General features: G+C 39.6%; 1 protein-coding gene across 2 annotated transcripts; it reads right to left on the reverse strand.

Annotated features, from left to right (window-relative positions):
- On the reverse strand, positions 1-24,045 carry LOC110218421 (class I histocompatibility antigen, F10 alpha chain). Of its 2 annotated transcripts, XM_021001133.2 has the most exons (7): positions 23,725-24,045; positions 15,740-15,814; positions 14,912-15,169; positions 5,836-6,102; positions 3,992-4,270; positions 3,702-3,818; positions 1-198 (listed from the first exon to the last, which is right to left on the reverse strand). In XM_021001133.2, the coding sequence occupies exons 1-7, from the start codon at positions 23,807-23,809 to the stop codon at positions 149-151; spliced, it is 1,131 nt and encodes a 376-aa protein (XP_020856792.1). In that variant the 5' UTR covers positions 23,810-24,045; the 3' UTR covers positions 1-148. The 2 variants fall into 2 exon arrangements, with proteins under 2 accessions (XP_020856792.1, XP_078005391.1); XM_078149265.1 differs by lacking the exon at positions 1-198 and having other exon boundaries at positions 2,800-3,818.
- Positions 24,046-24,279: the final 234 nt, after the last annotated feature.

The raw sequence follows: 24,279 nt of genomic DNA on the forward strand, positions 1-24,279 counted from the left end.
CCCATGTTCCACTTTTTATTGGAAGACCTATCCTGAATACAGATTAAGAGAGAGACCAGGGTACTATAATTTGTGTATATGCCCATGGACCCTCTTCAGTGCTCTCCTCCACTGATGGCTTCCATCATTGGGCAAATCCAGACTCCCTTTACAGGGTCCCTTCACCATCCACTGTGGCTTGCTCATGGGTCCTGTGACCTGAAAGAGAAATAGGGGTAAATGTGGAAGCCCCACAGGCTGGGAAGCATCAGAAGCTCATTCAGCCTCCCATCTGCAGGTACCAGCATATCTTGTATCAGACTGGGTGCTTCCCAAAGAAAGCTGTGCGTCTTCTCAATTAGAATGGAAGGGTTGTGTCTCCTATAAGACCTGAAGGTTTATGAAGATACACTCATCTTTCCATGTACATTGGAATTATCTGTCATTTCTGGACTTTGAGTTAGGAAGATCTGGGGGTTCAAACACCACCTCAGACACTATCTTTGTGGCTTTGATCAATTTACCTAACCTCTCAAGTCAAATGAAATCAAATGAGATAATGTTTGTAAAGCACTTAGGAAGTGATTGGCATATAGAAGGTGCTTAATAAATGCTTATTTTTTCCCCTTCTTTCCTTTCAGTTTCCTTATCAGCAAAATAATGATATTTAATTCAACCATCTTTAAGGTGCTTTAAGGCTCTAATTATGATCCTATGAACTCTGTACTATAAAACCTACTTTTCCAATGACATGACTGGCATGTCTACTGGATTGGTAAGTTACCCAAAGCTGAGAAGCATAATTAACATGTAGAAAGGAAGGCTCAGAACCATAGAACACAGTGATGCACTCCATTCTGCCCCTCATTTCATAATACCTGACAGGTATCATCTTAAACATCACAAAGTGATGTGTGTGTGTGTGTGTGTGTGTGTGTGTGTGTGTGTGTAAAATCTTTTGGACCTTCATACCAACAGAAATCCACACTTGTTCCTATGCTGTTTAACATTCAGTCACCTGGACAAAGGCATATTTATTGATTTTTTGGGGGGTGTCACAATGTTAGAAGGGATGGCTTATACACTGCAAGATGGATTCAGGATACAATCAACTAAAATAGTGAGTGAATATAAGATGAAATTCAATAGAGATAAATATAAAGTCTTATACTTGAGTCTAAAATACCAGCTTCACAAGTACAAGATGTGGGAGGCATAGTTAGACAGAAGCTGTTCTGGGGGAAAATCCTGGGGCCTTGGTGTGCTACCAACTCAATGTAATTTGGCAGTGATTTAGCAGCCAATCACAAACAACATTATGAGGGCCATAGCACCCAGCAATAGAGAGGTGATATGCCCACCACCTCCTCAGATCTCTCTTAGAGAATTGAGTTCAGTTCTGATTACCACAATTTTAAGAAGGATATTAAGAAACAGAGGGCCAGTATGATAAAGAATATTGAATAAATACCATGTGAGCATCCATGGAAAGGAATAAAGACGTTAAGCTTGGAAAACAGAAGACTTATGGGAGAGGGGAGGCATGATAATCATCCTCAAGTGTTTGAAGGGCTATTATGTGGAAGAGCAATTAGATTTGATCTGTGGCTCCAAAGAGACCAGAAGCAAGGACAGTGGATGGACATTACAAAGAAGCAAATTTTAGGATTGACGTCTGAGAAACAACTTCCTAACAGTTACAGCTATCTAAAAGTAAAATGTTTTACTTCAAGAGGTTGTTGATTCCTTTCCTTGCAGGTTTTTAGTCAGAGCCAGGAAACTACTTCTCAGGTATAGTATACTGAGGATTCTTTTTATATATAGATGACTACACGGCCGGTGGGGTCCTGTCCAATTCAAATTTTGTGATTCTGTGACTCGCTCTTGTGAAGTAATATTATCATTTTTAGCTTGCAAATGAGGAAACTGAGTTTGGGAGAGGTAGGTTAAGCCACTTACTCATGTCAGGACGCTAAAAATTGTTTGTGACAGAGTGGGGAAGATCAAAACTCGGGTCTCTCCTGAATCCATGTCCACTATTCTTTCCACTATACTATGCTGGTTGTAATAAAATCAAAATTAAAGGGTACAATTGTGAAGCCCTATTCTTGAATTACATGAGAAATTAACTTCAAAAGTACAAGATGGAGGGAGTATTTGTTCTGAAAAAGAGCTGGTGTTTTTTTTAGTGGACTGCATGATCAATGTGAATCGCTGTGAGTAAAAGTGCTGTGTCAAATGGCTCACATCGATTTTAGGTGAATTTGGCAGTTTGAAATGACAGTTGAAAAATATCTTACTATGAAGTACTTCTTCTTGTAGAATCATGTTTTATCTGTGATCTGTGAGGATCTATGAGAACTCTATGGAGAAGATACACAGGAAGAAGGTAAGTAAAATTTTTTCCTCACCAGAACTGCCCTAAGCATGATATTACATAGAACCATTACAAAGTCGATTTCATGAACAGTCTGTTAAGAACTGGCAAGTAGAATACATTCTGTAAATGTTGTTTCCTATGATTATTGAAGAGACAAAAAAGAATACTTTAACTTATTTCTTGAGTGATTAAACTTGACTCTTGCCTTAAAAAGTAATAAAATGCTTTTTCAGGGGGAACTGAAGTGAAGTGAATGATATGGGATCATATTCTTCAGAGAAGTTAAGCGAGCTGTCTAGCATTATACTGAGCTTTGGTGGTAACCGTGGCTGTGCCCATTTATTTATCAAAATAAGATATATAATTTTCTTTGCATTCTTATTGCTTTCAATTGTTAGCAAAGGTGATTTCTCTAATTATTAAATTAATACTTAGCGATTGATAGTACAGCCTCATTAATTAACTGAAGTTAATTAATTAATGAGAAATTGGTTTGCAAGTTTATTAATAAGAAATGATTCATTCTTAACCCTGAGTTGTTACGTAGCTCAGGATAATAAAACATAAATATATGCTAAAAAGACAAGTGGCAGGTTGAAGTATGACATACAAGCAACTGTGATGAGTCCACATGAAAAAGCTAATGTAATTTTTTGGCTTCATTAAGAGAATAACACAGTGTCCAAGAATGAGGAGGTGATAGACCCTCTGTATTCTTCCTGATCAGATGCATCTGAAGTGTTATGTTAAATTCTCAATGCTACATTTCATCAATGACATATCTAGAGGATTATTCTAATGGTGAAGAAACTAGAAACCATATCAATTGCTGAAGACATTGGAGATTTTCATCCTGGAGAACAGAGGAGAGAGGAAGAAGGTGATTGTAATACAGGAATTTTAATAACTGCCATGTGAAAGAGATATTCAACTTGACCTTCTCATACCCAGGAAAGGTAACTAGGAGAAACTTGGTGACCTTGCCCAGAGACAGATTTAAGGTTGATGTCAAGAGAACTTTCATAAAAGTCTAAAAGTTGAATGGACTATCCTGGGAAGAAGTAAATTCCCTATCATTGGAGTTCAGTAAGCTAGATCTAGATGCCTGTTTTTCAAAGAAAGTTATCCCAATTGTACTAGAAGTACAATCTGAGGTCTCTTCCATATCTTAGTCTCTGAGAGAGCATCATTCTGTTTACAAAGAGCTTTCCTCCTAAGAACTCTGTGAGGCACAGGGGTAGTTTAGCATCCTCATCCCTTCTAACAACTGCTCCCTACCACTTTCTCTCCTCCTTTTGCCCTTGCACCAATAGCATTTCCCCCTCTCTCATCACAAATGTACCTGTGTTCTTCTTCTTCCATATGACGAAGGCCCCAGCACAGCTCAGCACCAGAATGATAACTGTAAGGAGACCCAGGGCCATGGCCCATGGCCTCTTCACAGTGGGCTTCTCAGGGACTGCAGGGTATGAAAGGCAACAAGTAAACAAGAAGTGTTTTTTAAGAGGAGAGACAACTAGCAAGCGTGTCTAGTGAAAACCTGCTCTGTGGAACATTATTAAGAGTGGAAAAGGTAGTGAAAAGTTTGGAATATTTAATTCCATGGCCCATATAGTTGGGGAAAATACTCACCAGTATATACAGCTGGAGTTTGTAGTGTACTGTGCTCTACCACACAGGTGTAACCTGTGTCTGAATCACCAGGAGGAAGTTCCAGTGAGATCTGGAGGTAGAAGGTGGAATCAGCATTGGGCAAGGTGCCACTGGAGCTCTCTTGACCCCACACACCCAGCTGCCCATCTTTTTCCCAATGCAGCTGGATGGAGCGAGGATAGAAACCTGTGGCTGTGCAGTTGAAGGTGACTCTACCATCTGGAGCATCACGGCGGGACACAATCACCTCAGGGGCCACTGAAGGGAGAAGTCAAGAGAGAAGATATTACCTCCAAAGCTCAGTGACCTTCTATTGTTCTGTTATCACTTCTAGACCCTCTCTCTTCCTTTCCTTCCACATTACTCTCTCCTCTATCTTTCTCTACCAGTTATTACCTTTGTCAGACAATAGCTATTGTTGTTTTGGTTGCCCAAAAGTCATCTTATCCCTAGGACCAGTTTCTCACACTTCTGTCTCCCTCACCCCAATTCCCCTTTTTGGAAACATTAATAGTAGTTGTTTGCTCCTCTTTGTAGTAAGTGGAAATGATCCTGTGCTCACATATCATGTGTTCATTTCTTCTGAAGACTAGAACCTTCCGACATCCTTAAAGTTTGTGAACCCACCATCTCTGACAGGGTAAGAAGATTTAAATGTATGATTCTAAAGCATCCAGTTAGATTGGACAAACTCAAGCCTGCTACCATGAAACTTGCCTTTAGAGCACGTGGGGCCCGATGCTGATTTGTTAGCATTGGCACCAGATGGTGCACTGGAGGCCCACTTCCTCTACCTTCCTGCCAATGTCTTCTCTTTTTTATCTCCTGGCTGTACATTGCCCTTCACCTATTGTTTCCCCTAAGAGAGAAGTAGAACCCAGAGCCCCACTATAATTTTATTCTCAGATCTACTCTCTTCTTCCCATACATTGTGGACTGGTTGCTTGTAGTTCCCTATATCTATTTTGACACACACCTTCAGAGTGAATGTGACTGTTCACAGTGCTTATTCAGATAAACGGAGTTACAAACTGCAATCCTTCTGATAAAATGAGGAAGCACTGGGCTTTACCAATTTCACTTCCTCTAAGCCCTACAGCCCATGGAGTTTGGCAAAGCACACTATGAACCCTTAGGCCTTGCTATGTGTCCTAACGCAGAACATTCTTATGTATTCTATGTTCCCCAATTAGACTGTGGGTTTGCTCTTCTACTTGTACTCCCAGAGCTTAGCACAGTGCTTGACATATCATAAACATTTGATAAATTGCTTTTTCTTTCCTTCTTTCATTAATTCACTTATTCATTTATTCTCCCCTCAGATTCAAGGTGCCCATAAGCTCCTTGAAGGCTAGTGTAATAACTTACAGTTCTTTGGACTCTATTCAGTACCTAGGATAGTACTTCACACGCTGTAGATTCCCAACAAATATTTGTCTATAGTGATCATGATTATATTACTAGATCCCCAAATCAACTGTTCTAATATGTTAAGAAGAGAATGCCAAAAATGTTAGTACTTGAAAAGATTCATGTTATCATCAGTGTGGGTACTCTCTCACTTGTGGCTAATTGCACTCTTTCCATACCATAGCAAACACATCCTCATAAGTTATTTTGTACTAGAAGAGTCATTACATGGTGACCACTCGACTATTGATGACAATCTCCACATTTAGCTAGACTGGACCTCTGACAAGAGACAATCTGTCCCAAGCCCATGCTCAGAGTTTTCTCAGCTTGATAAGACTGATCAGAACCTGTGCTTTGCTCTTATGGCCTTAGAGAACCCTGGAAGGAAAAGGGAAGGACTGGGGACTTACCATTCTCCTTCATGCTTGAGTACTGCAGGATTTTCCTCATCATGTCAAAACAATATTTCTTCATATTCTTCTCTCTTATTTTGCTTCCTAAGTTACTTTCTGCTAAGGATTTCAAGTGCTCTGCTTCAGGTTTCATGGCAGTCCAGTCATTAGTCTGATCATTTATCTTCATAAAATCTTCACCATCCATAGCAAACTGGATATGGCTGCCAATGTCGATGTCATTATCCAGTTCACAGCCTGCAAAGAGCTGTATTGTGTGATTCTCTGTAGAGAGACTTGTGAGTCAGTATCATGTAATGAAATCAGGATTGGAATCAAAGTTAGAAGGGCAAATATGAATCCGTCTCCCACATTTGCTTACTATACAGCCTTGAGTAATTCACTTAAACCCTCAAAGTTTATCATCATGATAATAGCTAACATTTGCATAGTACCCTTAAGATTTTCAAAGCACTTCACATGTAGAGTATTATTACTGCTGATTCTCACAAGCCCCTTGAGAAGTAGGTGCTATTATTATCTTCATTTTAAGAATGAAGACCCAAGGCTGAATGATCTTAAGTGATTTGCCCAATGATTGGTCATGTAGCTAATAAGTATCTATGGTGGGATTGGAACCCAAATGTTCCTCATTCCAACTCTACAGCTTTCTCCAGGACTCCATACTGCTTCCCAAAAGATGTGAAAATGTATGAAAAACATTTTGTATATCTTAAAGAAGTCATTATTGTTAAACATACTTTTTTTCTTTTTGTATAATCGGAGTGACAATATCTGCACTCTATACTTCGTAAGTTTATTGAAAGGAAAGGACTATTCGTATGTGAACTTATTATAGTTTTCTAGAATAGAATATTGTGGATCAGGTAAATTGAGTCAAGGAGTAGTGTAGAAAATTATTGACTTTTGATAAATTTTGGAGTTGACCCATATATTAGGTTGAATTATTCTCCAGACCAAAGGGGCACCAACTATTCTCTCCCTAGGGAGAAACACTCCCTAGTGATACTGGAGAACTCTGAAGAGATAGAATCATGTAGGACTTGGCTTTAGATTGAGTCTGGGTAATCTATAATATGAAGGTCTAATTACTATATCTTAATGTATAATTTCTGAATTTATGCATCCTCGGAGATAAACTTTAAAAATACTTCTGTCATCTGGGTTTTTTAGTATCAGAAAAGAAAAAGGGAAGGGAAATGGGGTATAGAATTCAGCAGCAGGACATAGTGGTTGTGGCAGAAAGAAGGAAACAATGAAAAGGGGATTAGATGGTTTTGGGGGTCATGACAAATTCTGAGACATTGTAACTCTGAAAAGTGTCTCCCCTGGGGGTTTTCTTGATGTGCATCTTCAGGGAAAATCCCAGATCTGAATTCTTCACAGATTCACAGAATCTCCAAATTGGAAGGAATCTCAGAGGCCATCTAGTCAACTATCAAGTCATGAGGGATCCTCTCCAGCACAGTCAAACAAGGTCATCTAGCTTCTGCTGGACAGCTCTCACTGTTAGGAAATTTTCCCAAACCCTTCGTTTTGTAACTTTGACCAGCTGTTCCTAGTTCTGCCCTCCATGGCCAATGATAACATATCTAATTCACCCAGTTTTCTTGCTCTGTGGTACCTGGTATTCTCTTTGGTCGCAGGCTTATCGTCAATTCAATGTGTTTGTTGTTGTTGAGTTGTTTCAGGCATGTCCGACTCTCCATGACCCTATGTGTGCTTTTCCTGACAAAGATACTGTGGTGCTTTGCTATTTCCTTCTCCACCTCATTTTACAGATGAGGAATCTGAGGAAAACAGGGTTAAGTGACTTGCCCAGGGTCACACAAAAGTAAGTATCTGAGGCTGGATTTGAAGTCAGGAAGATGAGTCTTCATGGCTCTAGGCCTGGTACTCTATCCATTGTGCCACCTAGCTGCCCTCGATTCAATTTAATCATAATTTATTAAATGCTAATTATGTGCAAGGCAGGATACTTGGCACTGAGGATTTAAAGTAAAAACAAAATGCTTCCTGAGCTCAATGAGCTGACATTTTAGGGGGAGGGGTGGTAAACAATTTGTATGCATAGCAGTGAGAGCAAGATAACATGAGATGGGAAAGAGTATAAGAGCTAGGAAAGTCTGGAGAGAGATGATGGAGTAGATAGTATTGCATGTGAACCTTGAAGAGAAAAAAGGATTCTCAGAGTTAGAAGAGAGGAAGGAGAACATTCCAGGCCTGAGGAGTACTATGCAAAGGCGCTCAGAAAGGAGCTAGAGAACCCAGTTGGAAGAATAGCTTGTGGTCCAGATTCTCTGTGACATAGTGTATGGGAGGGAGTAATATGAAATGTCTGGAAAGGGAAGATGAAGCCAGATTGTGAAGAGCTTTAAAAGATCAGGTGAGCAGTTTGTATTTCATCCTCGAGCTAATGGGGAGCCACAGGAAAAATAAAATTGAGCTAGAGAAAGACGACACTAGACTTGTGCTTTATGAAGATTATTTTGGCTGCTGCATGGAGGTTTCTTCGAAAAGAAAAGGGATGAGAAAAAGAGAAGCAACTTAAAAGTTTATTACCATAATTGAAGTGAGACATTATGGGAGCCTGGCCTAGTTTGTTAGAAATTTGAGTAGAGAGTGTGGGGTGGATGGGAATGATTTTGCTAAGGTAAAGGCAGCTAGGTTGCACAATGGAGAGAGTGCTGTCCTGAAGTCAAGAAGACCCACATTCAAATTCAGCCTCAGACATTTACTAGCTGTGTGACACTAGGCAAGCCATTTAATTTTTGTCTGCCTCAGTTTTCTCATTTGTAAAATGGGGATAACATTCACATCTACCTCCCAGAGTTGCTATGAAGACAAAATGAGGTATTTGTAAAAATGATTTAGTAAATCTACAAGTATTATTATTATTATGATTACAAGTTGTCTACTAATTAATATGGAGAGCATGAGAAAAGGAATGACTACAAGAGTATGAATAAGTCCAAGATTGCAAACCTGGTAGGATGTATGGGGAGATTCTCAATAGCAATGGGAAGGCTTGGGGGAAGGACAGGTTCAGAAGGGAAGATAATAAGTTCTGTTTTGTTCATAAATCATAGGATCATATATTAAGAGCTGGTTGGGACTTTATAAGTCACTTAATCCTGTCCTTTCATTTTACTCTTCAGAAAACTGATACCTGGAGAATCTCAATTACTTTTCCAGTAAATGGTGGAGCCAATAAATGGTTGATATGGTATTTGAACCCAGTCCATCTGCCTCCAAATCCAATTCTCTTTTCACAGCAACACACCTTCTGAATTTTGGATTCCAGCTGCCCGTATAATTAAAGTACTAATTGGATAAAGTCATACATTGTCATAGGCATTTATCAAATTTACAGATGACACATAATGGACAATGTAATCAGAATCCAAAAGGATCTTAAAAGGCTAAAGTAGTGGGCTGTACCCATTTAAATCTTGTACTTGGGTACAAAAAATCAAACATGTAAGATGGGAGAGATAGAGTTAGGGAGTAGTTTGATGTTGTTACTGTTTTTTTAAAGAATGTCAGGGTTTTAGTGAACTTCAAGCTTAATACAAGTCACCAGTGTGATACAACAGCCAAAAAAGAGTTCTTGTCATCTTGAGATGCAATATTAGGGATATCAATTTCAAGAACAGGAAGATGATAATGCCAGTGAATGAGCAGCTAGATGGTATCTTAGATAGAGTGCTGGGCCTGGAGTTAGGAAGACTCATCTTCTTGAGTTTGGATCTTGCCTTAGACACTTCCTCGCTGTGTGATGGTAAGCACGTCATTTAACCTTGTTTGCCTCAATTTCCTCATCTGTGAAGTGAGCTGGATAGAGAAGGAAATGGCACACCACTCCAGTGTCTTTGCCAAGAGAATTGAAATGGGGTAATAAAGAGTTGGATTTGATTGAAATGACTGAACAACAACAACAAATGCCATTATGTTCTGCCCCATTCAGACCTCATTAGCAGTGTTTTGCTTATTAGAAGGCACCATGGTTTAAGAAGGCTACTGATATTGTGATGAGAGTCAATAAGAGGGCAACCAGGATGGTGAAGGAACTGGGCATGTTGAGCTTGGAGAAAGGAAGACTTGGTGGCAAGAGCAGGAATGTGACAGCTTTCTGAGAATTCAAGGCACTGTCACATGGAGGATGGATTAGACTTCTTTGGTTTGGCCCCACAGATAGTAATAAGGGTAATGGGTGGAAATTGCAAAGAGGGAAATTCAAGCTTTTCCTAACAATCACTTCTGTCTAAAAATTGAATGTGCTGCTTCAGGAGATGATGCATTCATCCTTCCGGGATGTCTTCAGATGCTGGACAAGCACTTGTTGGGTATGATACAGTGAGGATATCTTTCATGAATGGATTGAACTACATGGCCACTGAAGTCCCTTCTTACACTGATTGTATAGATTCAATTTGTCTCACCTACTTTCACTCTTGGTGTCATTCTGTAACAGGAATCTGATGAGCCAATTGAAATACATCTGAAAGCTTAAATTAACTGCCTTCTTATGCTCAATGTAGTCTTTCCCTAATGCTTCCGTGATCCATGCTTCATTGAACACAGTTTTCTTGCCCTGTTTATCATAGGAGAACACCTGCACATAATTCATTCCTCTCCATCTTCTCCCCAGAAAGAATATGAGATACTTTGTCAAAAGCTTTGTTTAAATATAAATAATCTATATCCACACCATTCCCTTTAGATATTAATTCTGTAACAGTGTCAAAAAAAGAAATGAAATTAGGCTTGCTCTTTTTCATGTCTTACTACCTCTTTGTAATCATGCATCCCTATATGGATATTCTTCAAATATGTTGTTAATGAACCATTCTAAAATTTTCCATGAACCGAAGTCAAACTAACTAGCCTATAGTTTGCAGACTCCCCTTCTCTCCTCTCCTCTCCTCCTTCTCTTCTCCTCTCCTCTCCTCTCCTCTTCCTTTTCTCTTCTCTTCTCTTCTCTCCTCTCCTCTCCTTCCTCCTCTCCCCTCTTCTCTTCTCTTCTCTTCAAATCTGAACAATATACAGCATTATCTAATCTTATGGTTCCTATCATGTTTTCCATGACCTTCACCTAACTCTAACAGAGACTCACCAATTATATCTGACAGTTCTTTCAGGACCAGAGAATGTGATTTGTCTGGGATGGTGCCATGGCTTCATTAAAAGCATCTAAGTTTTCCCTTATTATTTCCTTATTTATTGTAGATGCTGACTTCCTGTTGGGTTTTTTTTTTTTGGTATGTCATTTCTAGCATAAATGTCATTCTTTGAACATTTTTCAGAGAAAACAAAAAACAAAGTGAGAATTAGGCAGCTACACATTTTGTCATCAGTGATCACTGATCTATCTGCCCCAAGAAAAGTTCTTATACCTTCTTTGATCTCATTTTTTCCTTCTATGATAACTTTTAGAAAACCAACACATTTCTCTTGCCTTTTTTCCCCTTAAACACCTCAGGTTATTCTGACTGTTATCACTCCCACCACACATCAAAATTTTATAAAAATTCACTATATGTGAAGGCACAGAGATTCAGAAATAGTAAATACTCTCTATCTATAATTTCAATCAAAATAATAATCAGTGAGCACAAGCAAAAGACACAGACCAAATGAATATTCAGCAAGAAAATCTTAAATAATGAATGGGTCAAAGAACAGATTACAGAAAACATGAGTGATTGTGTAGAAGAAAATGACAATGATGAACAACATACCAAAATTTCTGTGATGCAGCAAAACAGGTACTTGGGGGGAAATTATGTCTCTAGAAGATACATTAACCAACCGGGAAAGGAGAGGATTAATATGTTGAATATTAATTTTAACAGTTAAAAAATCAACAGATGAACTCCAAATAAATGAAAAGAAGTAGATACTGAAAGTTAAAAGAGAACTAGATAAATTGGGAAACAAAAAAGACCGTAGAAGTGATAAGCAAAACTAAAGTCTGGTTCTTTGAAAAGATCTTTAAAATTTGATCAACCTTTGGACAACTTAATTTAAAAAACAGCAAACCCCAAAATACACAAATTCACCATCCAACAAGGTGAAATCACAACAAAGCCAAAATAAGTAAAAATAAATAAACATGCAGCTATATGTCATCAAAACTGAGAACACAACAGAAGTAAAGGAATAACTTCAAAAACCCCCAAAATACCCAAACTAACAAAAGACCAAATAGAGGCCTCAAAAAAACCTAATCTCAGAGAAGCAATAGAGCTGGTTGTAAAGGAGCTACCAAAAATTATTTATGGTCTCAGTAGATTTAAAAACAGAGTCTAACAAGCTTTTAAAGAATGACTAATACTAATATTCTACAAATTATTCTCAAAAATTGAGAAACAAAGCGCTCTGCCACACTCTTTATATGAGACAAGTACATGTCTAAAATTAAAAGCAAGCACCATTTGCAATGGGCAGGAGATGTCTATCACCTATTATTCTCTATCTATCATCTTACATTCTCAGAAAACAACTTTAGTCATAGGTTTTTCCCTCCCAAATGTGCATTTCTCTCTCCTAAATTCCCCCACCTTCAATAGGAGGTAGTAATAAAACACCACCTGTGCTGCAACACCTGTCCTGTCTTCCATTTTTGGCCTCAGACTTCCTTAGCAATGTCTTCTAGGTTCTTTCCAATGTTATTATTTCTACCCAAACTGGCTTCTGTTTTCCTCAAGCATGAAATTCCATTTCCTACCTTTGTACCTTTGCACTGGTGGTCCCCCAAGCCTGGAATGTGCCCCTTCTTACCTCTGTCTTATACAGTCTCTCTTTTCCTTTAAGGGCAGCTCACGTGCCATCTTGTGTGTGAATCATTTCTTGATCCTCTCAACCACTATTGCCCTCCCTCTCAAATTCCCTTGCATTTAACTTCTTTGCATGTGTTTGTATTTGTTCATTTGTTTTTACACTGTTTGTATTTTAATATGCACTTATATTGTCCATTAGAATGTAAGCTCCTTGTGGGGAGGGATTTTGTCATTATTTGTATCAGTGCTGAGTGCAGGGGTGAGTACTTCATAAATACTGTACTAATTGATTGATTGGTCCTTAGCTCATCACTCACGCTGACCCTTTTTATCCAGTATGTTGTCCATTCTTGTAATTTAGACCTTCTTGAGATCTCTTGTATACATCTCCTGCTCTCTACTCACATGACCACCACACTAGAGCAGGTCCTCATCAGCTCTCACCAGGACTATTGCACTAGCATCCCAATTAATTAGTCACATTGTGTCAAATCTCAAATCTCAAATTCTACCCTCCATTGAGCTGCCAAAGCAATGTCCCTAGAGCATACGGCTGACCATGTCATTCAGTTACTCCATAAATTCTAGTTGCTTCCTTTAACTTCCAGGATTAAATACCAAGTCGTGCAGTATTTCAAGCCCTTCACAACCTGACCGTTCCTACCTTTCCAGTTCTTACATTGTACTTCCATCTCACATTCTACAATTCAACTTTGCTGAACTATTTGCTGTTCCTTGAACTAGACACTCCATCTCTGCACTCTCTGGTTGTCCCTCATATCCAGAATGCCTCACTTCCTGCTCTCATTTCACATGCCAGCAAGGTTGTGCTTAAGATTCTTCAAGCTCACTTCCTCCTAACTTGCTTGGCTTCCATCAAGATTCATCTCAAATTCCGCCTTCTATAGAAGTCCTTTCCTTATCTCCCTTAATCCAATGCCTTACCTTTGTCATTACCTCCCACCTACTCAATATGTATCTTGTACATACATAGTTGTGTCTTGTCTGTCCCATTAGAATGTGAGCTCCTTGAAGATAGGGACGATGATTTTACTTTTCTTTGTATTCCTCCAGCACTTAGCACAGTGCCTGGCTTATATTAAGTGCCTAATAAATACTTGCTGACTGACATCCTTCTATGCTCCATCTAGACACAAGTAAGAATTTCCCTCTGCCTCTATATAGTGTGTCCTAGTACTGTTCAGATCCATTTAATGCTGCCTTGATGTCCTGTATTTTTTTCTTCTTCTTTCTTTCCATTCTAAGTAGCATCACTTACAAAAGATTATTTTCTTTCTCCCTGAGAACCCAGAGAATAAAGATGTGTTACTTTAATCTTTTTAATTTCTTTTCAGAGACGGAGACCATTTTATTTGTCGTACTTATGTAGATATTAACTCTGTGCTAGCAGAAATACAAACACTGCACACAGCTTGAAGATCATTGCAAAATTCTTCTTGCCCTGAAGGCTCCTTCCAGCTCTGAATCTATCATCCTATGACTTTTCCCTGCCCTCCCTCACTTAAATCCAATTCACTTGCATGTCATGGCATCACCTCCCAGATCTCATGGTTCTCTTTCACAACAAAGGACAAACAACAATAACAACATTATCCTATGAGGCAGAATTGCTTGAAGCAAAAGCCACAGTCCAGTCTAATCCAATTCACCAAACCTGAACCAAGCACTTTCTCTGTGTTAGGTGCCAGAAATATGGAGAGGTCAAACAAGAGCTTTGTTGGTTCATCCTTATGATTATTACATTTCTGTGGCAAACTTGATGGAGCATGAGGCATGAGATATGATTCTACTGAAGTTGACACAGTGTGTTTGAACTTTTCACCAACATGTGGAGATCGTTTGCTTGGATCCTACTCCTTTTCTCCCCACTGGGGATAGGGATGAGAATGGGAGAGATGTATTTGTCAGACAAAACTCAAACACAAGTATAGGACTCAAGCCATAAGGATACAAGACAAAAATCCAAGTATTCAGAGATTTATCCATATTTTGGCTCACATTCCTTTTTCCAGGGAAGAAAGTTGCAGTGATCTCAGCCTTTGCATACTCAATCAAATGACCTATAGCAAGTCACTTAACTTCTCTGGGCCTCAGTTTCCTCATCTGTAAAATGACAGAGTTGGATCAGCTGACCTCTGAAGTCCTTTTAAGTTCTAGACCTATTATCTTCTGGTGCTGTATTCATAATGATGGGACCATTACTCAAGGAAGGGAGAAACTTGGTTAGAGATTGAGAGAAAGTCAGGTGGGATTCAATTAGTTTGACTTACTGTCGCTCTTGGTGTCGTTCCGTGATAATAACGTGAGGGCCAATCGGAAATACATTTCACTTTCTGAAATCACTTTTTTCTTATGCTGAATAAATTCTTCCCCTAATGCCAGAGACATCCAGGATTCTTTGACCACAAATTGTTTGTTCTGTTTGTCATAGCTGCACACATCCACATCATCAATAACATGAAGTACAGTATAGTCCAAGAGAGAAGTTTTCCCCACTGCAGTGAATTGACACTCATGCCTGTGGTGAGCTGCAAAACAGGATAGGAGAAGAGAGCATTGGAGGTGAAATGTGTGGTCTCCAGATTGGTCTTCCTATATGACTCCTTTCCCCTCCCTGTATTAGTAGTTTAACTAAGATTGGGCAGCCAGTGTGACTGTCTCTAGAGATAATCTGGAACACTGAAGGGTGCTGAGATTTCCTCAGTACCTAGACTAGAACTGTGCACACAGCAGGCTGAATATGGGATTCCCTTTGATAAATTGGTATAAATAGAGGCTTGTCCTTTATGCTACACGCATTTTTGCCAACCCTAATCTTATCTTTCTATGAGTATGATGGGCTGCATGAATTCCAGGGGTGTTAGTGTGGAAAGGAAGGGAATGTAGCTCAGCCATGGGAGTGATAAAGAACAAGTGGAGTCAACATACAGAGTATGCACCCCCATGCTGGGGTCATATTCAGTCAGTGAATTTAAGTTGGAGAGGCAATACTGGTATAGACAAGACTGTCCCACCAAACTTCTGCGGATACAGAGTAATATGAGATGAGATGAGAAAGGGAAGAGTCAGGGAGGACTCAGGGCAGTGAGTTCACTTACTTTGTAGACTTGCCTGTTTTTCAGGACTTTTTTCCATGTGCGTATGTTCCTGTGCTCTGGTAGTTCTGAGTCCCTCTGAAAAGAAAACAATAAGGGCATCTCTCATTAGTATTTTCTCCATGGGCTTGTCAATGACTTGCTAAATTGTCTCAAGATCCAAGCATATGAAGCCTTCAACCTAATAGCCTTTGACATGCTTACTGTGTTTTTTTTTTCATGATCCCCAAAAGATGTATAATCATGGGCTTTATCAAGAGGGTATTAAATAGGGGGCAGCTAGGTGGCACAGTGGATAGAGCACTGGCCCTGGAGTCAGGAGGACCTGAGTTCAAATCTGGCCTCAGACACATAACACTTACTAGCTGTGTGACCCTGGACAAGTCACTTAACCCTGATTTCTTCACCGAAAAGAAAAAAAGAAAAAAAAGAGGGCATTAAATAATGAGGGATTTAAAGTCTGAGAAATCAATCATCTGGCTCTTTCATCTCCTATATGTTATCTTGAGGCAAATCACTTTCTCAAGGCTTCACTCATATATAAAATGAGTGGCCTGGTCTAAAGGGCTCTGTAAGGTTCTCTAAACTCTAAATTCTATGCTTCCATGACTATATAATTGCTGAAACTACTTCTAGCTCTAGATTCTATTGTAACCAGGGGTTGAACAAGGCATCTGCAAGTGGAGCTTTCCGATTCTATCAGAACTCCCATGTGCTAGCTTCTGCAAACTGCCTGACTTCCAAGTTCCTTAATCCACTCAGCTTCCATGGCCTACTCCTCCAATCCAACTCAACCTCATACAGAGGTGGGCATAGCCTTGATCTTGTCATGAATTCAGAAATTCCACAATCTTTTCTTGTTCCATTTTACAATCACTAACTGTCTTCTTTGTCATCACTGTGAATTCCATTCCCTTTACCACTGAGTTCTTTCACAGACCTCAGTGTTGGCTAAGTACACTTTCCTAGGATGCCATACATCCCTATGTTGATTATACTTTCCACCCTTCCCTATCCTGACCCGTTGGTGAACTAGTTCAACTTTATGCTATCTTTTAACCCAGAATTTCCTCCCCCCTCATCCTATCACCTATCCCGCCTTGTTGCAGCTTAACTCTGGTTTGCTCTCACCATCTACCTTCACCATTTCCAGTCACATGCTTCTGAAACTACAAAACTGCATTCATTGGATCTACTATAAATTTACTTTACCTCGTCTTGCCCAGGCCTTCACTTTATTTTTTTTATTTCTCTTTTTTCATTAATGTATTTATTTTGATTTATCAACAATCCTTTCCATAAGCTTTTGGGTTTTAAATTTTTCTCCCCCTCCCTCCCCAAGACAGCATGCAATCTGATATAGGATCTACATATATATTCCTATTAAACATATTTTCACACCAGTCATGTTGTAAGGAAGAATTAGAACCAATAGGAGGAACCACAAGAAAGAGGAAACAAAACAAAACAGAAGAAAAAAAAGAGCAAATAGTATGCTTCAATCTGCATTCCAACTCCACAGTTCCTTCTCTGGATGTGGATAGCATTTTCCATCATGAGACTTCTAGAGATGGCTTAGATCCTTGCATTGCTGAGAAGAGCTAAGTCTATCAAAGTTAGTCATCACACAATGTGGCTGTTACTGTGTACAATGTTCTTCTGGTTCTGCTCATTTCACTCAGCATCAGACCATACAAGTCTTTCCAGGTTTTTCTGAAGTCTGCCTACTCATCATTTCTTATAACACAATAGTATCCCATTACATTCATATACAACAACTCATTCAGCCATTCCCCAATTGATGGACGTCCTCTCAATTTCCAATTCTTGGCCACCACAAAAAGAGCTGCTATAAACATTTTTGTACATGCAGGTCCTTTTCCCATTTGTATGATCACTTTGAGATACAGCCCTACAACTGGGCCTTCTCTTTAGCAAAACAATCCTGCTAATCATCCGTAGTTGATTTGTTATCCCAGCATCTATACAGTTTTTCCGAATGCATCTCTCCTCAACCTTCCCATGGGACCTCTTCCCCTCCCATTCAGATGAGGACCTTGCCATAAACTTGATTAAAAATGATGAAGTCATTTATTGAGAACTTCCCCATTCAGAGTTCATCAGTTCTTTTTCTGGAGATGGACAGCATTTTTCATCTTGGCTCATTGTATTCATCAGAGTAGCTGAGTCTTTCACAGATGACCATCATTACAACATCGCTGTTATAGAGCACAAAGATTTCCTGATTCCCCTCGCTTCACTTTGCATCAGTTCATGCAAGTCTTGCCTTTTTGTTTTTTCCTGAAACCACCCCCCCTTGTTGCTTTTTTGGTAGCACAATAGTACTCTGTCACAATCATATGTCACAACTTATTCAGCCATTCCCCAGTTGATGAGTATCAGCTCAATTTCTAATTCTTTGCCAGCACAAAAAGAACTCCTATTAATATTTTGTACATACTGGTCTCTTTGTTTTTTCTTTGTTCTCTTTGGGGTATAGACCTAGTACTGGTATTTCTAGGTGAAAAGGCATGGAAAGTTTTATAGTCCTCTGGGCATATTTCCAAATTGTTCTCCAGAATGATTGGAACAGCTCACAACTCCACCAATAGTTTATCAGACCTATTTTCCCATGTCCCCTCCACCATTTGCCATTTCTGACAGGTGTAAGATGGTGACAGAGTCATTTGCGTTTCTCTAATAAAGTGATTTAGAGAGGTTTTTTTTCCATATGACTACAGATGGCTTTGATTTATTTTCCTGAAAACTGCCTGTTCATATCCTTTGGCCATTTATTTTCATAAATCTAACTCAGCCCTTCCTGTACAAAATGACTAATGTGGAAATGTTGTACATGATTGCGTGTGTATAACCTATATCTGATTGCTTACTGTCTCAGGGAGGGGGTAGGGGAAAGAGGAAGGGATAGAATTTGGAACTCAAAACTTTGAAAAAATGTTTAAAAATTGTTTTAACATGTAATTGGGGAAATACATTAAGTGAAAAAATTAACTCAGTTCCCTACATATTTGAGAAATGAAGCATTTATCACACAAATTTGCCCTTTTTTGATATTACTTCATTGTCTATAATACTTTTTAGCAACATTTTAGTTTCCCTGATTCTCTCTCTTAATTAGGTATATTTTTACTTTTGCTTTGCCTGAGATCATGAATGCTAACCCTGCCTTCGTTATTTCAGCTGAAGTGTAATATCTTCAATCCATTCATTCTTGCTATCATTTTATAACTCTTTCTCCTCTTTCTCTTTCTCCTTTCTCTTAACCTTCATGGTTAAATTTCATGAGAAAGCTGTTCACACTAGGTTCTCCATTTCCTCTCCCACTTTTCTTATACCTCAGCAATCTATCTTCTGACCCCATCATTTGGCCAATAGATTAGGAGAATGCTGTAGACACTGTATGCCTGGACTTCAGCAAGGTATTTAACAAACCTTTTATGGTATCTTTGTAGATGAAATGAAGGAATGGGTATTAGACATTTGGATAGATTCAAACATGGTTGAAGAGTAGATCCAAAGAGCTCTGATTAAATGCTCAGTGTCAACATGGAGGTGGATCTTTGGTACATTATCCCAAGAAAGCTTGGCCCTCTTCTCATCAACATTTTTATCAGTGATTTATACAATTATGGAGAATATTTCTATGAACTTGAAGATGATAGAAACATAGATGGGACTGATAACACATCAGATGATAGTATTGGGAGCCAACATGATGTTAATAGGTTGAATTTAAATAGATATTTTAAGTTGCGTATCTGTCTTGGAAGATGGTGGGAGCTGTCTGTTGGGGCAACAGACACCATGACATGGTTCTTTTGTGCTGTGACCCAATGTTAAATTAATAGGTAGATCTGGCTGAGTAGAGCTGTCTCTAGGTTCTTTAGTTATCTTCTATTACCTAAGAGTCCTAAAATTAGATAGCAAAGGGGTTACTTCCAGGCTCATTCCCACCTCCATATTTGCCACTTGTCATTTCCATCTTTGAAGGTACTCAAACACATTCCATGGCAATTTTTTAGACTGTCGCATTGCCTAATAGTTTAAATTCTTGGTGTGAGATAGCTTTCTACTTGAATATAATGAAGTATCATCAGGCAATAATGTATAATATATACTGGTTCCTTCTCAAGCCTAAAAATATATCTATATCTCTCTTCTCATCTAAAAATATTAATCCTACTCGATCCTACCATCCCTGTTATTGTAACTCTTCTCCTCTTCTGATCTAACTCTTTGAGAAAACCATCTACACTTGGTGACTACACTTTCTTTCTTCTCATTTGATTGTGAACCCTCTGTAGTCTGGCTCTTGACTTCATCATTCCACTGAAACTGCTCTCTCCAAAGTCACCAGTGGTCTCTTAATTGCCAAATCTAATGGCTTTTTCTCAGTCATATTCCTTCTTGACTTTTCTACTACCTTTGACAACATTGATCACCATTTCTTTCCAAATCCTCTCTCCTCTCTAATTTTTCATGCACTTATTTCCTCTTAACTGTTTGACCACTCCTCAGGTGGATCTTCATCCAGGTCATGCTCACTAACCATGGCTTTCCCTCAAAGCCCTGCTTTGGTCCCTCTTCTCTTCTCTTCCCTTCTTTTCTATCTCCTAGGGTTGCTGTGAGGATCAATGGAGATAATAATTTTAAAGCACTTAGCACAGTGTCTGGAACATATTGTGGTTATATTGTCAGCTAAAGGTTCTGTACTATTTGACTTTGTTTAATGATCAGTCTTCGTCACAAAAGAAGGCTCAGACTTGAGTAGGGAGGGAATTACTGTTACAAAGACAAAATATCATCAAAATGTTTTAAAATGTGAATAGTTTCAATGGACTTCAATGTCGATATCAGTCCAAAATGTCTTATGGCAGGCAAATACAGTTAATGTCCTCTCAGACTGCCTGAATAGAAACATCATATCTAGAACTAGGGAGGCGACATTTAATTATTTCTCCTGAACAAAGAGGAAAGAGGCAAAGTGATCTGTCCTTACCTGGGTCAAGGTAAGTGAGGAGTGTCTACCACAATAGAATACACATGTTGGTTGAAATAGCATGCATATACTACTGAGCCCCATGGCAGTCAGGCTGAGCTATGGGTAGTGCACTGGGCCTTGAGTCAGGAGGACTTGAATTCAAATCCAGTATCAGACCATTATTAGCTTTGTGATCCTGGGCAAGTCACTTAACCCTGTTTGCCTTGATTCCTCATCTATAAAATGAGCTTAAGAAGGAAATGGCAAACCACTCCAGTATCTTTGCCAAGGAAATCCCAAATGGGGTCACAAAGAGCTGGACATGACTGAAACATCTGAGCAACAATACTATGAAGCCCAAGGATGCATCAAGGGGGTCCGGGGGGAATAGAAAAGTGAATAGACAGGAAGATGATCAGGCCCATGTGGACATTGACTCCTTCTTGCTCATCTTTTTTCTCACAAGGGTATTAACAGAACTGGCCCCCAGATATTTACTACCTCTGCTCACAATTACATGAAAGCCTGTAGCTAGCATCTGAGTATTTTGTCCTGGGCTGAGGAACTCAAGCACAGTAAGAGTGGCCTGCCTCGGAGATGACCGAGGCAAACATGACAAACACCAAATTGTTCCTGTTTCCTAAGAAACCTTTGCTGGCTCCCACTTCTCCTTCTCATGGGGCTGGTGCCCTGACATCCTTCTCTAAAACCTAAACACCAATGGAAATGTAGTGAATTCCCCCTGAACTCCAAAGAATTACTCTGACTTTTCAGTCAGAAGACATTGATTTTAGCTATCATGAATCTTCGAATACCACCAGTGAGGATAGGTGACCTTTTACATGCGACACCTGAAATTCCCTTTGTCCGTCTAGTGTTTATGGGATTCCCAACACAAACGCTGCTGCCCGATACTCTCTGATTTACCCAAGGCTCAGAAAAGACACTCACTTTGGGACCTGCCTTGCTCAATCACCGGCTTCACATTAGTGTAAAAAAGGAATGAATGATCCATTCAACAGAAGGTGAACAAAACTAAAAAAGAATGATGATGACATTATATATGTGTCTATATAGATACAAATCTAGATATAGATGTGGGACTAAGCTCCCAAATTAGCAACCAATGACATTTTTGTCCATTAGACCCTACTACCTTAAAGGTCATTTCTCTGTGTCTTCTTTTTTTTCTTCCATTGTCTTTTTAAAGCCTCTCCCAAGGATTGCTGGGCTCCTTCCTCCCTGTCCCTTCAAGGACATTGGCATTCTTCTGGAAAACGTCTCTGTTTAACTCTACTTGGTTCGGATTAGTTGGTCAGTTGACAAGCATGTATTAAACACTTATGATGTACTAGGCACTGTGCTAAATGCTGGGGATACAAAGAAAGGTTAAAAACAGCCCATGCTTTCCAGGAGCTCATATTCCAGTGGGAGAGATATACAAATAACTAGGCATGCATAAATTAAGGGGCAGATAGGTGACACTGCAGTGGATAGAGTGCTGGACCTAGAGTCAGGGAGACTCATCTTCCTACATTCCAACCTGCCCTCAGACATTTATTAGCTGTGTGACCCTGGGCAAGTCACTTAACCCTATTTGCCTCAGATTCCTCTTTTGTAAAATGAGGTGCAGAAAGGAATAGCAAATTGCTCCAATATCTTTGCCAAGAAAACCCCAGACGGGATCATGAAGAGTCAGACACAACTGAAGAACAATAACACGCAAGTTAAATGGAAGGAAGTGACTCATGGTTCAGTGGAAAGAGCAGTGGGCCTGAAGTCAGGAAAACCTGAGTTCAAATCCAGCCTCAGATACTTCCTAACTGTGTGACCCTGGACAAGTCACTTAATCTCTAATTACCTGACAAAATGGATCCACTGGATTCACTGGAAAAGGAAAGGACAGATCACTCCAGTATCTTTGCCATGAAAACCCCAAATGGGGTCGCAAAGGGTCAGATACAATGGAACAACAAAAAGCCAGAGTGGAGAAGCCTCTAGCAGCTGAGGGGCCTGGGGAAAGCCTCTTGCAGGAAGTCTCAGTTGAGCTAGGTCTTGAAGGAATCAAGGGAAACCAAGAGGTGGCTGTGAGCAGGCAGAGCAGAGCATTCCAGGAATGTAGGCGAGCCAAAGAAAGGAGACGGATGGTCATTTTCCGAGAACTGCAAGCAGGCCAACAAAGCTATATAGCTGTGTTATACAGTTTGTAGAGGGGTGTATATAAAGTATAAGAAGGCTGGAAGAATAGAAAGGGGACAGGTTAGAAAGAGCTTTTTGTATATAGGCTTTTACTGATGTCTTTTTTTTTTCATCATCAGTTTCCCCCATATCCTTCCTTCCTCTCAAACCATTCTATAAAACAAATAGTATTTTAAAAAAAAAAAGAAAAAGAAAAAAGGGAGGGGCAGCTAGGTGGCACAGTAGATAGAGCACCAGCCCTGAAAACTGGAGGTCCTGAGTTCAAATCCAGCCTCAGACCAAACACTTCACACTTACTAGCTGTGTGACCCTGGGCAAGTCACTTAACCCCAATTGCCTAAAAAGAAAAAAAGAAAAAAAGAAAAAAGAAAAAAGTAGGGAAAATCAACACAACCAATAAATATATTGAAAAAGTCTAAAAATATGTACAATATGTAACACCTGGGGATCTCCTACCTCCATGAAGGAGTGGCTTGGGAGTATCCTGTTACATCTCTTCTTTCAAGTCATGTTCAATCTTACAAAGAAACTTGCATGTTAAAAAGAAGCATTTAAATTGGATCCTGGGCTATTTCAGAATCATTGCCAGCTCTGTCCAGATATTTTCAATTATGTCCTTATTTTTCTGCCTCTTTAGCTTTGGTTTTTTTAATATCTTACCTCCCCATCATACCAGGGACTTCATGGACACAGGGGCTATGTCTATCTTATCAAACACATCATCAAAAATGAGAGACCCTCATTGTTTTAACCCTCCCTCCCACCCACCTTGTCCCCCTAGACTCACCTATCTGGTATTCTCTCAAAGCAAACACACTTAGCACAAGCAGCCAGGATGTAAGTGATCCTTTCCTCCTTCTCTGGTTCTCCATTTTTATTCTGTAGGCAGATTCTTGGTCTCTTCAACAGGTCTTAACTTGATCTCACCCCAGCAAAGAGGAACATTAGTCCCCAAAGGCTGTGCCATTTGCAGGTCCCAAAAATGAAACGAAATCCCTATATACATAATGACTCTCTATCTCTTATCCATACCCAAGTTGGGATTGGTGTGCCAAGGCCCCGTCTTCCTATCATTGCCATCTAGGATGGCTGTCACCAGGCAGAACCTGCCCTTGACTGGTGGATATGACTGAGCCTGTGGGTAAGGACAGGAAACTCTTGAGTATAGTCACTGTCAGGTGTTGTTGGGGAGGCCCAGATCAGTGACTGGGGGAGGTGGAGACTGGTACGATGTCATTCACACAGCTGGCATTTGTAAATGTCAATAAAATTCGACTGATGTAAGAAAGTACTAAGACTGATGGAGAAGACAAGAGCACACCCTCAAGGAGTCCACAATATG

Source organism: Phascolarctos cinereus, unplaced genomic scaffold, assembly GCF_003287225.1.
Source record: "Phascolarctos cinereus isolate Bilbo 61053 unplaced genomic scaffold, phaCin_HiC Scaffold_2;HRSCAF=192, whole genome shotgun sequence".
In the NCBI taxonomy this organism is placed as follows: Eukaryota; Metazoa; Chordata; class Mammalia; order Diprotodontia; family Phascolarctidae; genus Phascolarctos; species Phascolarctos cinereus.